Here is a 14933-nt window from a genome sequence, read left to right on the forward strand (position 1 = left end):
TTTGTGATGCAGTTAAGACAGATTCAATTCCTGCATGTAACATTTAACTGCCTTTAAATGTTTTTTAAAGTAAAGCAAATATTCAGACCTTTTGTAGCAGCAGAGCACTGTGCAGGGTAAACTTGTGGAGGTTAGCCCCATTTGTGACTGTTTTACCCCCATTGGCCACTAAGAGCAGCAATGAACAAAAGTTAGATTTATGCTTTATCAAGACTGGCCTTCCACTGAACAACGACCCTATAAGTCGTGTTTTCGCAGCAATTGCGACCCAAATTTAAGTTTTATTGTCAGGCGGCGCCGCCCTCTAGTGGCCGTAGTAATTATGACGTGAGCAAAAAAGGAACTATAAGAGCGTAAGGAGTAAGGAGGAGGAATGTTGGGAGACCAGGGTTTGTGTCCCGTTTGAAAATAAATGGTGAGTTTTTTGTAACTTTACAAAACAATCAGAACTATTTCACATGCATAACGAAAAGGGAAGTAACGTAACAAATGTACTGATTTTAACCCAAAACACAATAGTCTTCTAAACTTAACTAAGTAGTTCACTTGCCTAAACAAAACCAAACTGCGACCGTTTCACACAACGATAAAGACATGTTTGAAACCGCGACCGTTACGTTCTGTCATTTAGATAAGGAAACGTATTTCCTGCCACCGCTAGGGGTGCTAATTTATGAAACGTTCCTCCGGGTCGTATTAGATGGTAGAAATAAACAATCTATATTGTCGTATGGTTTGAAGCAGCTTGTTGGATTTAGCGGAAGTAGTAGGCAGTGCAATTCAGCCACACGCCTAATTAAGCTTAATTAGCTTAATTAATCCCATTTTAGCTTAATTAATCACATTTTCCAATTATTCAAACGCCTCTGAACACCCACACAGGTGATTTCAGTTATTCTGGCTCATTAAACCTCTGCTCAGGTTGAACGTGAGTCGGAGCTTAGATGGGAATTTATTGGGTCAGAAATCTGTTCTACCAATAAGGATGATAAAGGTGTCATCTGTCCTGCCAGGTGCAACAGAGCTAATATGAGACTCAGGAAGATGTCAATCACTCAGTACATACACACCCACACAGTCCTGGGAAGAGGCCCAATCAGCCAGATTAACTGAAAATACCTGTGTGGGTGTTCAGAGCCTTTAACAAAACAATATACACTAGTCTTATAAAGAAGCAATTCACCAATTTCAGCGTAAGTGCCACAAATGTGTTACAGCCATCAGAAATGAGTCCACTGAAAATACCAATCATTCACAGCCTGTAGGCTTTAAAGGTGGCTCTGAAAAAGTTCGGAGCTTCCTCCTCAGTGGACAGTAGTTGTAGTCTGCTTGGCAGCTCCATTTAATCTATCGCCTATCTTCATGAGCCTGTAATTGAAGATGCATCAAAGCAATAGGGTCTATATATATATATATATATATATATATATATATATATATATATATATATATATATATATATATATATATATATACTCTTCTTACTGAACTTCGTCAGGGTTCTGAGTGACAAACGTGAACATTGTTGAATTCCACTTTAACTGCTTTGGATCCAAGCAGATTGACGCTGCGTGTTGTCCTCCATGAAGGAGGTCAAGGTTACAGGTATGAATGTTAGGTGTTAAAAACATACGTAATCCTTCAAAGGAATCTGTATGTTTCCTTTGAGGAATGAAGGAACTAGTCCATGAAACCTGAAAGAGCACTTGTTGCCAAGGTAAGAACTAAATGGGACCATACAAAAAAAACAATAAACCCCTACAATGAATACATGAATATGGTTACTAACCAAGTAATCATAATGATGGAAATACTTGAGCTCTTGCATTGATTACTGTTTTGTTTTTGCATCAAGGCACGCATTAGAAACTGTATATTCTTGTGATGAATAATTAATGAGTAATCAATGTACAAATAAATGTTTTTTTATTAATGAATTCATGCAGTTCATGTAAACTTACTTTAAAGTGCCCTGTTATTTTATTATATAATCCTTCACTCCAATCATTGATTTTTAAACACTAATAAAAAGGTTTCTCCATGTTTATTACTCATAGCTCAATAAAGTCAAAACAGAGGGCAGTCACATCACATACAATTAGTGTTTTGTAGTTAAAAGACTCAATATCGCTATTGAATTCACTACATTCACTATAATTTAACATTAAGTTTCGCGTTCATGCCAAAAAGTTGGTTAGATTTGTTAGTACAATTTTTTTTAAAGTGGGTGTTTTTTGGGTCATATTTTTCCAAATTTTATTTTAATCTACACTAATACGGGTCTCTCATAAAATAAGTTCAATCGAGGCAGAACTGACTGATTCTTATCAGCTTACACCCTTATCAAGAGACATCACATAAAAGTATTATTAAATACATCTTATTTTCTTAAGTGACTATGGTTGGACTATCACTTATTTTACCTTACAGTGGATTCAATTATAGATCCCAGCACAATTATAAGTAATGATGTTATGATAACAAGTTATTTGGAGTGAATGTAAATTAGAATTTCAGGAAATTAGGTCTGCAGCGCATATTACGATATAATTTGAAATTTTGCCACGATTCAATGTTAATCAACTTCAAATAGTATGAGACAATTAAAATATATATAAAATGAACAATTTCTTGGAATTATATGATCTGAATTCTGACCATATCAACATGCCTGTATCATATCAAAGAAGTAACACACATCACTGTGTTGTTATTGTGGAATGTGAGATAACAGAATCCTGAGATGCCAATGCTCTTTTTTTCCCTGATGTGGCTGCTTCAGATCAGTTCGTGAGTTATTGAGGCTAATTAATATGGACGGTGCAGGGTGTGACAGGCTGAAGGATGGCGTCTCTCAGCCACATTCATTTGCTCTTATCTCCATCAGACACTCAGCAACTTCACCCTCGTTCACAGCGTCCATTTAGCTTAGATGGGAGATGCTGCATGATAAAGGCCACTGAGGTCACAAACTGCTGCAATAAAAAAATAAGAACCTAACTAGCTCTCAGTGTGATCTGATTTGAAACCATTTTCCACCCATGGCATGTTTTTGGTTTTGTGATATTATATTACTGACAAGATAGATACAAATCATTATTCATTCAGAAATCCTGGAAATGATTAGGAAATTCAGTCCAGCCACTAAAGATAGACTTGTGTTTTCCGTCAGCTGAATTTTGATCTGCTTTCTGAGTGGCTGAGCTCAGTTACAGCTAAAGCTTCTTCATGCTGTCAAGAGAAATGTTAGAGGCTTACAAGTCTTGCTTTGCCAGAACTTCCTCCACAGCGCTGCGGAGAAGGGTCTGGCTAGTCCACACAGCATTCCGGGATAGGAGAAAAACTCTGGTTTATTGGCATTTCTTTAAACCAATCACAGTCGTCCTGGGGGGGGGGGGCGCTAAGCGCCGGATGGAGCAATGGTGCCGCTGCAAAATAGCCTTGGGAAGGAAATTGTTTCGTTGGAACTTTGTCAAAAGTAGTTTTAGTCGTGCAACAGAAAACTCAGATTGGACAGATAGTCTAGCTAGCTGTCTGGATTTACCCTGCAGAGATCTGAGGAGCAGTTAACCATAGTCCTCAGAAATCCACCGGAGTTTTGGATTACAACACAAAGAAAGAAAAAAAAAACATACATATAGGAGATTTAAATGATAGCAGAGAAAGAATATTTTCATAATCTCTTAAAACACTTTATTTTAACCCAACCAACCATTTATAAGCAGTAAACCAGTTAATAAATTCTCATGACACATCCATCACTGGTGATTAACACACTGCGTTTATCTTATAAATCTTACATTGGGGTGTTATCCTTGACTAAACTGCATATTATTCTTTTAGTTGGATATAAACAATAAAGCCAAACCTTTAAGTTGACCCGTTTAAACAGACTGCTGGGCACGCCCATCTGGTACGGCTTTAAATCTTGTACCACTGCCAGGCTAAATCACTTGTCTGCAAGGGCAGATCACAATAATCCATTTTACACCAATTTAACAGAAACAAGGCATGGGAATGGAATCAGTAGCAGATAACGCCTCTGTTTAGAAACGTTAGTTAATCTTTACACAATGTCACAGAGCATAAATCAATCTTAATTTCATCGCTGAAACAGCTGATTAGGATATTTTCTCGTGCATGCAATTGTGTAGACTTGATTGTGTGATGAGTGTGACATAGTTTTCTGTGACTCAGTGGTGTAGTCTAATGTATTGTAGTGGGTATACTGTACTGTATATGTATGGGCCTATATATATGGGCCAGGATCAAAGACTTCATTTCCTGCATTCTGACACACTTTTATGCACATAATTTACTGTGGAACAAAAACACAGATGACAATTCAAAATATATCAGAATTATAATGGAAAGTATGTTATGTGCCATTGCACATTTTGTGGGTATATGGAAACCCTGGAGCTTTCTTAGTGGGTAAACTGCGTATACCTGCGTATAACATAGACTACACCACTGCTGTGACTCTACCATTTTCAACAATACTGTCTCCCTGACGAGGCACCGAAATATTTACACAATATAATGTATCTACAGACCGGGATCAAGCACAACAAAGCTAAGTTTGCATTTTTGAAATTTAGAAATATGACTTTTCTTGCATCTCAGTCATGTAACATGTGTCACTCATTTGACCTCAGTGGGAAGTTAATCGGTGAGTCAGAAATCGGTGGGAAAAGGGAACAGAAACAACAGAAGATGAAATGATGGAGCGTGAGACTTAACCACTTCTCTCTCGGTTTGCTTGAATAATTTTGGCCGAAAATTACCTTGAAATCTGAACTGAGAATATGGACATACAGGTCAAGATTATTTTCGGACCAATCAGAGTTAAGATTCTGTCAAACATTTGGATGACGTGCAAAAGGAGCATCCTGTTTTCTGCGCAATAAATAAATGTTGTATCAACATTCATTTTTGCTGGGATTGTTATAAATCAGCGGCAGCATCTTCACGTGAATGCAGTCGTATTGATACTTATTTCTTTTGATCATCTCAGAGTCAAAGGGTAAGTGCATATTTATAGGCTATTTCCCATTTAGATTATTGAATATTATATTGTAAGTAAATGTTCTGCAGATTCATTAACTCTAATTCACTTTCACTCCAGTTTTATTTAAAGCGCTTTATTATTCCCGTAAAACTACATGATCTCATTAAAATTTAAATGCTTGAATTATCTCATGCAATCTTAATTTTGTGCTTGCTCCAAAAGCAAACCACATATAAGGTTATATATTTTGGCTCAATCCTTGCAAATAATTTATTGGCTTTCGCATGTTACCAGCAATGTTTGCGTATTAATTAAGCAAGCTTTCCATGTAAATGTCACATCTGACCAAACTCTGTACTCGTAAATATAACACTTCGTCAAGCCCCAGTAGGCATGTATATTTGATTGGAGCATATCTACAATACAGCATTTATAAAGAGTGTCAAAAAGTAACTTTAGAAGTCTAAATTACTAACTATTTGTGTCTATATAATAGTGTATTTGTGGCTTTACAAAACTATAAATGTCTCCTCTCAACAGGAAAAACAGACCATCATCAGAATGGAGTTAATGGAAATCGACGATGACGAAATATATATAAATAAGAACCTCACAATGGAAGGCCTCATTAATAAAGGTACAGTATCAACCTGAAAACACATAGAAAAAATATTAAGAATATCAGGTACAACTAATAAAAAGTGTAATTCAGTTGCTTTTGGAAACTAACCTGTTGATCAACTTAAATGTTAACAAAAATAAGCTTTTCATATGCATATGTGTTGCTCTGTAATAAAAGCTTTTATGTATTTGGGTTTCTAAAAATCTATGAAGGTGCTATTATTTCACGGGGAGAATCTGGTGAATCTGTCTCTTAGAAATGACATTTAGCTTAACTTTTTTCTTACTTTTGATTAAATTAGATTTACAGAGAAAGAAGCAGCCCAGTAGACGTGTGACTGTGTGTCTTGGGTTACTGTGTGCTGTCCTGTTGGCTGGTAACATAGGACAGTTTATCTACTGTAAGTAATTTGTTTGTTATCACTGAAAATATGAAAAATGTCTTTAGCAACTGCCAACTGGCCTTTCTTTGAGAAACCAGGTGATGTTGTAGACCACGTGCCAAACTCAAGGCCCGCGGGCCAAATCTGGCCCGTCGTAAATTTTGATTTTGCCCGCATATCAATTTAGGTTCACAATAAACTTTTGGCCCGCCTAGTTGTGCGCCAAACCAAAAAGACAGAAAAGTGTTCGTCTCAAGCAGAATTTGGCAGATTTGCCTTGACTTTCCCACAGAAGCACAGAGTTTTCATATTCATGCTGTGAAACAGGTTGCTGTGAGTCGGCTGTTTGGTAGCTGCTTTTAAAAATGTAATCTTTGTTTTGCTTGAGTTGCTAAACTCCATGTTGGCTAGGGAACTTTATTTGCTGACTTTTTGAGGGCTTTATGTCAACCAAACTGTAAGTGAGAAAGCTATATGGGACATGCAATAAAACAGTCAATGATTTGGACTTTTTCAAAATAAAAGCATGTCAATAAACTAAACATGTCTGGCCCTTAATGTGATTCTTATTTCCAGTGTGGCCTTTGGTGAAGTTGAGTTTGACACCCCTGTATGTAGACAATCATACAAAATACAAAGGAGAGAAAAAAAAGAATCTTTCCGAAATACCGTAATATTTAGAATTTCTTTGCATTTCACAGATGAGATGATCAGCCGTCCCATGTCAGCAGACCCAACACAGGCCAGCTACATTCAAGGAGATCGACTGCAGAGTCATGATGCTTCAACAGAAGAGAGAAAACAGTTAGAGGCCCGACTGAGTAACCTGACTAAAGAAAGAGACCAGTTGCAGCGAAGCTACAATTCTTTGACAACTCAAAGAGATGAGTTCAAGGCCAGTTTAAACAATCTGAAAAGTGAGAGGGATCGGTTGCAAGCAAGCTATAATGACATGCAGAGAAATCTTGAGGGTTTGCAGACAAATCACAATAATCTGACAGTGAGTAAAGACCAGCTACAGACCAATTACAGTAGCCTGCAAAGAAAAAAAGATGAGTTGCAGACTTTGTTTACTACGCTGAGAGAAAACAGAGATCAGTTACAGAGCAATTTCTCTTCACTGAAGAACAACAAGGACCAGTTGCAAAGAAGCTACAACACACTGAGTATAAAGGAAAACCACCTTCAGATTAGCTACAATTCATTGTGGAAAGACAAGGAACTATTGCAAACCAGTTATAATACACTGCAGAGGAAAATAGAGCAATTGCAGGCCAATTACAGTAGTTTGGCTACATTTAGAGATCAGTACAAGAAGAAGATCGACAAAATAAAAGGTAAAGCTGTTTTAATACATTTAGTACACCATTACAATGATTGTTTTTTGCTATATTTTTTGTGATATTTTACCCCTTTTTCTTGTGTTTAATTTGCAGGCATACCCTGTCAAACAGGCTGGAGGAAGTTCGACATCAGCTGTTACTTTGTTTCAACTGCAAAGAAAAACTGGACGTTAAGCAGACAAGACTGCATCGCAAGAGGAGCAGATCTGGTGGTCATAGACAGCAGGGATGAACAGGTGAGAAAGAAAGTCTAGGTTATGCAATCATTATATGTAGCCTATGTGCACCGATTTATGAGCGAATCCTGCTTCATCGCTTACTGCCTGTCTTCAAGGGTGTAACTGGTTTACTATTGTAAGGTTGTATGGGCATCTGCATTTCAAACAAATCTGCTCTGCTCTGTGAGAACTAGCACCTTACAGCTGCTCTGCTCAGCCTCTCTTGGCTCACCACTGAACAAAGGATCTGAGTATAAAGGCTACTTTTTATAGTTGTGTTATTAATTTGAATATGCCAACGTTATATTTTCAACCAAATTGTTTTACTGTAATAATACGCATAGCCATAACACCAGATTTACTAGTAATGGTCATATCGTTGTAACTAGCCTAAGGACTTGCTCATCATAAAAAACTGTTATGTATCGAGCCTTAACAAACTGGAATAAGTTACCCCTAGAGTATTCGGTTAATTAAATATAAATCATCTTTCAAAAAGTATATGGAGAGGCATCTATCTGGCATGCAGATGAAAGATTGAACACTGGAAAGTTACTATATTAGTCTTGTATGATTCTTAAACTGTTTATAAAATATACATTCCTCTTGTTTTATAATTGTTTTTCTATAACACATGTTTGTTCTTTGTGAAAAGGTTTTAGATTGTGGGTTATTTATAAAGTAATAGTTCCTGAGTGAGACTGTTAGTTTGATCTCTTGTTTTAAGGGAAATAGTAAGTGTGTCTATGTTCCCGGGGATTGATTCATAGTTGTCTGCCTATCTATGAGGAAAAAAGATTTTCAGAGATTATTATTTATCTTTCAATCATTCCTGTCTTCTCTATGTGCTACACTAACAGGCATTTGTCAACGGGTTACTGCAATCAAACCAAAATGCCTGGATCGGTCTGACTGACCATCTTAAAGAGGGGACTTGGATGTGGGTGGATGGGACTCCAGTCACCACCGCGTAAGTTTTAACTGCCAGAGTGTAGGGACTGAAATATCTGACAGGACATAATAATTAGACAGGTCAGATAATTGGACAGGTTCCTTAATTAATCATCTTTTCTGCTACTGTATTAACGTTCTCTTTAATATTCCATTTCTTTTACGGTTTACATCCTTTATTGTATTTTTGAAAACATGTCAACAACTTGTAAAACAGCAAATGAACATTTTTTAATATTACCTACAGCTATTAACCATTTCATTTTAAGGATCAGTGGAGATGTTAACCTTTGTTGATGACAGATAATAATCTTATGTGAACTGAACTCTAATTTCTGTCAAAAATTCAAGTCACAGTTTGGGTCACAAACAAAAGGTCAGAACAGCTGGGAAACAGAAACTGGGTGCATCTGAGAGAGGAGTAAATTGTTTCTGTCTGCGCTGTCCTACTCTGTACATCAGGTTCTGGCAGCCCGGGCAGCCCAACAGCTACACTGGGAACCAGGACTGTGGAGAAACTGTGCAGAAATCCTCAGGAGTGGGAGCATGGAACGATGATGGCTGTTTTTCCGATCAGACCGCAATCTGTGAGAAATAAGACCGCGGTGACTTACGCGGTTGATGATAGCGTGTGGCTTTCGACTGTGCTACTAACATAGCCCACATCTATTATGTATTGGTTCTGCGACAATAGTATTCCCTCATTAGCAAGAACACAGACACTTTTTTTGAGTCATGTCGCATCCACTTTTTACTCACTAAAATACCATTTGTTTATTAATCTGCAGTTGAAAGTAGTGCCCAACTAATGCACTATTTACTCCTTTTTTAGTTACGGTTACTAAAAAATACAGTGCCGAGCTGTTTTAGAAAATTATTTAGCGTTTTTTGAACATGATAGAATATATTCAGGGCCCATTTTTAAAGATTTTCTTCTTAAGTGGGAACCATGGACGTGGAGCCACCACAGTAAGGGCTCCTGCACCCTGCCTGCGTGGCGTGAGCGTGTCAGCTGCGTGGGGTGTCCGTTTTTATTTCGGCTCACATGTTAACACGTTAGAGCTTGCACACTGCCTGCGTGACACGCACATCACAGGAGCCGCGCCGAAAACGCGTGCCTGCTAGAAATAGGACCGACGCCTATTTTTCACGTGACACGCAAGCGCGTTGGAAGCGTTTCCAGGCAAAATAGAATACGAAAAGATGTTTATATGTCATTTTGACACAAATACATTTAATTAATGACATTTTGATGTTTGAAAGTCTCTAGGTTTTGACATAAATGCAGATATAAATGTAATTTACAAAAATAATAACTAATTATCGATTTTCAAATATTGCACCAACGAAATATTCTGTAGCCTATTTTGCTGTCAATACTGCCGACGTTGTCTTTGCAAAATAAAGTTGAAGAACAAGCTATTATTTCATTTTATCAATGGGAAACATACAAGTGTACAGACAAGGCTAGCAGCAGCAGCGCCGTGTCAGACATGTTTCTGGTGTGCAAAGACATAGGAAACGCCACGCAGCCGCCACGCAGCCGCCACGCAGCCGCCACGCAGCCGCCACGCAGCCGCCACGCAACAGAAACACCACGCTCCCGCCACGCAGGCAGTGTGCAGGAGCTCTAAATAATGAGAGATGGACTGACTCCCATTCTCCACCGGGCGCAAGCTTTCTGCACCGCAGTTTTGTTCCATCCTCCGCCACGTGCCATACCACACCGGGAGCGTCTCAGAAGCAGAGCATCTTGCTGCCCGAAATTTGATTGTCTCTCCAAGTAATTTACAGAACAATCGCGTGTTTATTAAACTAGTATCTACCTTCCACTCCAAGCACTCCTGTAATTTAACTCCACGCCTTCTCTTTTCTGGTGATGTCTTTTTAAAAAAAAAAATCAGTGATGTCATATTATGTTTTTCCACCTCCAAGATGAATCTCTCGCTGTCCGTGGTGTTGTAAAGGAGACATACAAGATATTGGAGGGGGGGCAGGGGGGGGGGAGGTCTTTTGGTTAATTGACCTGATTGTCTCGCCATTTCACCTTCTGCTCGGATGTCCAAACGCCCCGCGGCTCGCGATATCTTTGTTCCTACTATGGCCACGCCAAGACCCGCCCTTCAATTCACACACTACTATTGGCCAGGCGTCCATGCTTACATGTACAGGTCCTATCCCCTGTCCAATCGGCTATCCTAACCTTAACCACTCGAGGTCAATGCCTAACCCCAACCAATCGAGCTGCTATTGAAGGGCGGGTCTTGGCGTGGCCATAGTAGGAAAAATTATTTGGCCCACAACTCCAGTATAAGGCCTTTTTAGCTTTCATGACTTTAGATAAGTAAACTTTGATGCAGAACATTGTCAATCATTTCATACATTTAATATTTAGCTGATGATTAGTGTTTTATGTCATGGAATACTGCATGAATTGCTTGGTTGTACAGAAATAGATTTTGCTATGAGTGTACTACATTCATTTGTTGTGGCCTTTTTCATAGCTTTAGATATGATTGCAAATTGCCATCTGTTTAATAATGAATATGTATAAAAATGAATGTATATTAAAAATAGGATGGATGTTACAAAGCACATACATAAAACATTTCCCTATGGTATAAATAACTTACTGTATCACTCTGTAATGATTAAGAATTTCCATCTTCTGTATTTTCCCAAATAAATTCCCTGCTGTGTTTGATGTGTGTGTGTGCATTTAGCTGTCATAGTCAAATGAATTACTGGGGTGAATTATTTTCTCTTCTCTGGGTAACGGGATGGCAAATTTCTACTGTATTTTTACAGTAATTTCAGCCACGAAAATGAAAGAAAGATTATATCATATGTGCTGAAGATGTCTGTTTTTATTTGAATTTAAATGAATCCCACCAGCCCCTGGGGATAGAAGGAACTTGAACTTTACAAAAAAGAAATCCAATCATACTAATGACATTAATACAGTATCTGGAGTAGCAGTGGCTTAAAGCTGTCTGTGCTTCAGAATGTGTAAGAGAAGCAAATGAAATGAAATCCTGGTGTTTTCCAGCCTCCAGTTAAAATCATGTCTTCTTTCCTGTTCTATCCCTCTACTGTTCTTTGCACAAGGTCAGGAGAACTCACTTACTCATTCAAATATCTATCTATATATATATATATATATATATATATATATATATATATGTTATATTAAAAATCGTTTAATATTTTCATTCAGTTTGCTACCTACCGTGTTGCTTTGCACTCTAATGTAACCTCATTTATTATAATACACTGGCAACACACAACACAACTCTTTTTTCTCTGCTCTGTGAGTCTAACCAGACCAACATGCCTGGTTGAGGCTCCTTGATCTTCTATTTTTAGCCAGGCGGCCCAAAGCTAAACCTCACCACTGTACCGGGGGGGAGTGTGGGGAGTCCTACCTCAACCCCGACCACACGCTGTTTGGATCGAACTCATCTCTGGGGGTGGAATGAAAAGACTTTGTCCAATTAATGGTTGAGATGCCCCATTCAAGAGCCGCTGCAATCAATGCAACCGCCACCACACCCAAAGTGAGCCACATGCCAGAGCGTGGTGTCTCTGCCCGCTAAATACATCTGCCCTGTCATACTGCTCACATGTTAGTGATTCTAAAACATGCTGCGGCTTCTTCTGACGCTGCGTTGTGTAACGTGAAGTCTGCTGTGGCTGCAGAGAACATTGTCAGCAGTCGGTGTCTGTCAGCGCGTTCCTGTAATCTTTTGCAGCAGGGTGGCAAGCGGAGGTGGACGCAGGAGGAGCAACACCCGTGTGATATAATGCAATCCAATGCAACACCTCTGCAATACAATCTAATTCCATCCTACTTTTTTGTGTTCAGTTTTTGTCACTTCATCTGAGCGACACTGACTTAAAGGGGCACTATGCAGTTTTGGCCATCGCTTTTTGCTCGCAGGTTTCTCTATAGAGCTCCCCCTACAGCTTCGGAATAGATATTAGGCAGCTCCTATGTTTACTTGTGTCTGACTCCTCGCTCAGTCAGTCTGCCGTTTCGCTCAGCCATGGCAATAGTGTGAAAAACTCCATTGCTACCTTGTTAGCCGGTTCCTGAATCGGCGTATGTGTGCAGTGCCGTGAAGCAATTTGTTACATCGCGACACCTGATATCACTCGATACTTCCTGACGCTGAGGCCGAAAGTTGCAAGACTGATTTTTCCGCTCACAGGCGCTAGGGGGGAAGCGAGATGGCCACCATTGAACTTGAAAAAGTCATATAACCATTCCAAAGACTCCGAAGATGTTCAGTTAAGGTAAATTACCAAAAACAAAAACTGCATAGTTTCCCTTTAAAGGAGCAGTAAGTGATTCTGCACAAAAGATTGTTGATATTTGAACTCAACTGCCAAACAAATACAACCCCCCCCCCCTTCATAAGCTCCGTCCCCCAGATTCACAGACAGAGAACTACTGGCCGGCACATTCAGATGCTGCCCCCCCCCGCCCCCTCAGGCGTCTGATTGGCTGCGTTCCTAGTTGATCTGAATGTAGCCCCGCCTCCCGCCTGTTGCCGATCGGCTGGAACAACGTTTTGAGAGAGCTAGGTGATCGTGAGGAAATATTCACAGATTTTGACAAAAAGTGTATTAGATTAACATCACTTACTATCCCTTTATATCATTTAGTCATTTGGAAGTTCAGGTAGTTTTGTAAGGTTATTTTAATATTTTTTCCAGCCTCTACCTCCACTGATACTTAAAATTTTTTTTTGCCACATTTATAACATTAATAACTTATTCTCCCTAGTTTGAATTGTCCAATCCCCTTGTACTGTGGTGGGTTTTGACAAAAAGGTAACAATACATTTTTAATCTGGGGGATACCAGAATATAAATTTCTTAATGGGACTTAATGGGAATAAGCCCTCTTCTGTCCATAGTTATGATCGGAGCACCTAGTATAAGACAGTGAAATGTGTGTAAGGAGGAGGTTGGGAAAAAGACAAGACTTCACCTGAGAAACAGCTGTTTGTGTCCCAGAAGTATGAGAAGAACCATGTTTTAACACAAAGTTTTTTTCTAATCTTAACTTGCCGTATTGGTGCCTAGACTTAACTGTCTCGTCGCCTTTCACAATTCGCTTTTTGTCAGTAAACTCAACAGTCAGAACTGCTGTCACGACCGTCACTTCACAGTGACAGGTACCCGTCTCATAAGGTGCTTCTCACTTTCCTTAAATTGCATTCCCGGCTCCTCCGCTTCCTCGCATCTTAGTCCGTCCCACCAAGGAAGCGGAGGAAAAGAGGAAAAGAGGAAAAGAGGAAATGTGTTTTAGAGGGATGTAGTCTTGCATTGCCAGACCTTCCTCCACAGCGCTGCGCAGGAGAGTCTGGCTAGTCCACACAGCATTCTGGGATGGGAGAAAAACATCCTCTGGTTTATTGCCATTTCTTTAAACCAATCGCAATCGCCTTGGGCGATGCTAAGCTTTCCTCTGAAGCGTCACGTGAATACGTCAGATGTATGGGCGGAGTTAGCAACCCTTTCAGCTGCACGGTTTCCAGCAAGGCTGCTCTCGTGTATCCTCACCTATACCAACTCGGTGATCTCTCATCGATGATCACTCCTTGGGGCAGGAAAAAGAGCCTTCACGAAGGAGGGCCAGAACAACTTCCGGTTCAGCCAAAGACTGTGGAGCGGGGCGCTATCAAATAAGGAAAGTGAGAAGCACCTATTGTCCCCTTTTGCTGGCACAAATATGTCAGCTAATCCCTTCCTCAGTGTGCAGGCTTGACATCAACATGTACCCTGATTGTTGTGTGAGTCTGCACATGGCAAAGGTACGGTGGCCGACAGGGGCAAACGCACTGCAACTTAATGAAACACACGCAAATAGACAAAACACAAGCAAATTAAGAAAACATCTTCATTAATTTGACAACACATGCACTGCATTTAGCGAACGCGCTGCAAATACACACATCACAACCAAATACACAAACGTGCTGCAAATACAGAAACGATGCAAAAAGGAAAGCACACAAACTCCGAAAACGGAAACGTTGCACCGTGGGGTCGAAAATCAAGCTGTTCCACTTAGCGCTCCCCTTAGAGACCTGGAGAACTTCAGTTGTGAAATCTGGATGCAGCGGGGGGGGGGGTTTGTGTGCTTTTCTTTAGCATCGTTTCTGTTTTCGGAGTTTGTGTGCTTTTCTTTTTGCATCGTTTCTGTATTTGCAGCGCGTTTGTGTATTTGGTTGTGCTGTGTGTATTTGCAGCACGTTTGCCCTAATGCTGTGCATGTGTTGTCAAATTTATGAAGATGTTTTCTTAATTTGCTTGTTTTTGGTCTATTTGCGTGTGTTTCATTAAGTTGCAGTGCGTTTGCCCCTGTCGGCCACCGTACAAAGGAGAAAGGAAATGA

At 39.6% G+C, this 14933-nt stretch overlaps 1 protein-coding gene across 2 annotated transcripts; it reads left to right on the forward strand.

Moving 5' to 3' along the window:
* Positions 1 to 4948: 4948 nt before the first annotated feature.
* LOC120567082 (asialoglycoprotein receptor 1-like) lies at positions 4949 to 9583 on the forward strand. Of its 2 annotated transcripts, XM_039813883.1 has the most exons (7): positions 4949 to 5026; positions 5552 to 5648; positions 5935 to 6033; positions 6717 to 7352; positions 7452 to 7594; positions 8437 to 8546; positions 8990 to 9583. In XM_039813883.1, exons 2-7 carry the CDS (start codon positions 5573 to 5575, stop codon positions 9123 to 9125), a joined length of 1200 nt encoding a protein of 399 aa, XP_039669817.1. In that variant the 5' UTR covers positions 4949 to 5026; positions 5552 to 5572; the 3' UTR covers positions 9126 to 9583. The 2 variants fall into 2 exon arrangements, with proteins under 2 accessions (XP_039669817.1, XP_039669818.1); XM_039813884.1 differs by lacking the exon at positions 5935 to 6033.
* The last annotated feature ends 5350 nt before the right edge of the window (positions 9584 to 14933 follow it).

The sequence above is a fragment of the Perca fluviatilis genome, chromosome 10, assembly GCF_010015445.1.
Source record: "Perca fluviatilis chromosome 10, GENO_Pfluv_1.0, whole genome shotgun sequence".
Classification (NCBI taxonomy): Eukaryota; Metazoa; Chordata; class Actinopteri; order Perciformes; family Percidae; genus Perca; species Perca fluviatilis.

Coding starts and splice junctions, on each gene's coding strand:
- LOC120567082 (XM_039813883.1), top strand. CDS start 5,573: ATGGAGTTAATGGAAATCGACGATGACGAAATATATATAAATAAGAAC. Junction 5,649..5,934: donor GGAAGGCCTCATTAATAAAG/GTACAGTATCAA, acceptor TGATTAAATTAG/ATTTACAGAGAAAGAAGCAG. Junction 7,353..7,451: donor GAAGATCGACAAAATAAAAG/GTAAAGCTGTTT, acceptor TTTAATTTGCAG/GCATACCCTGTCAAACAGGC.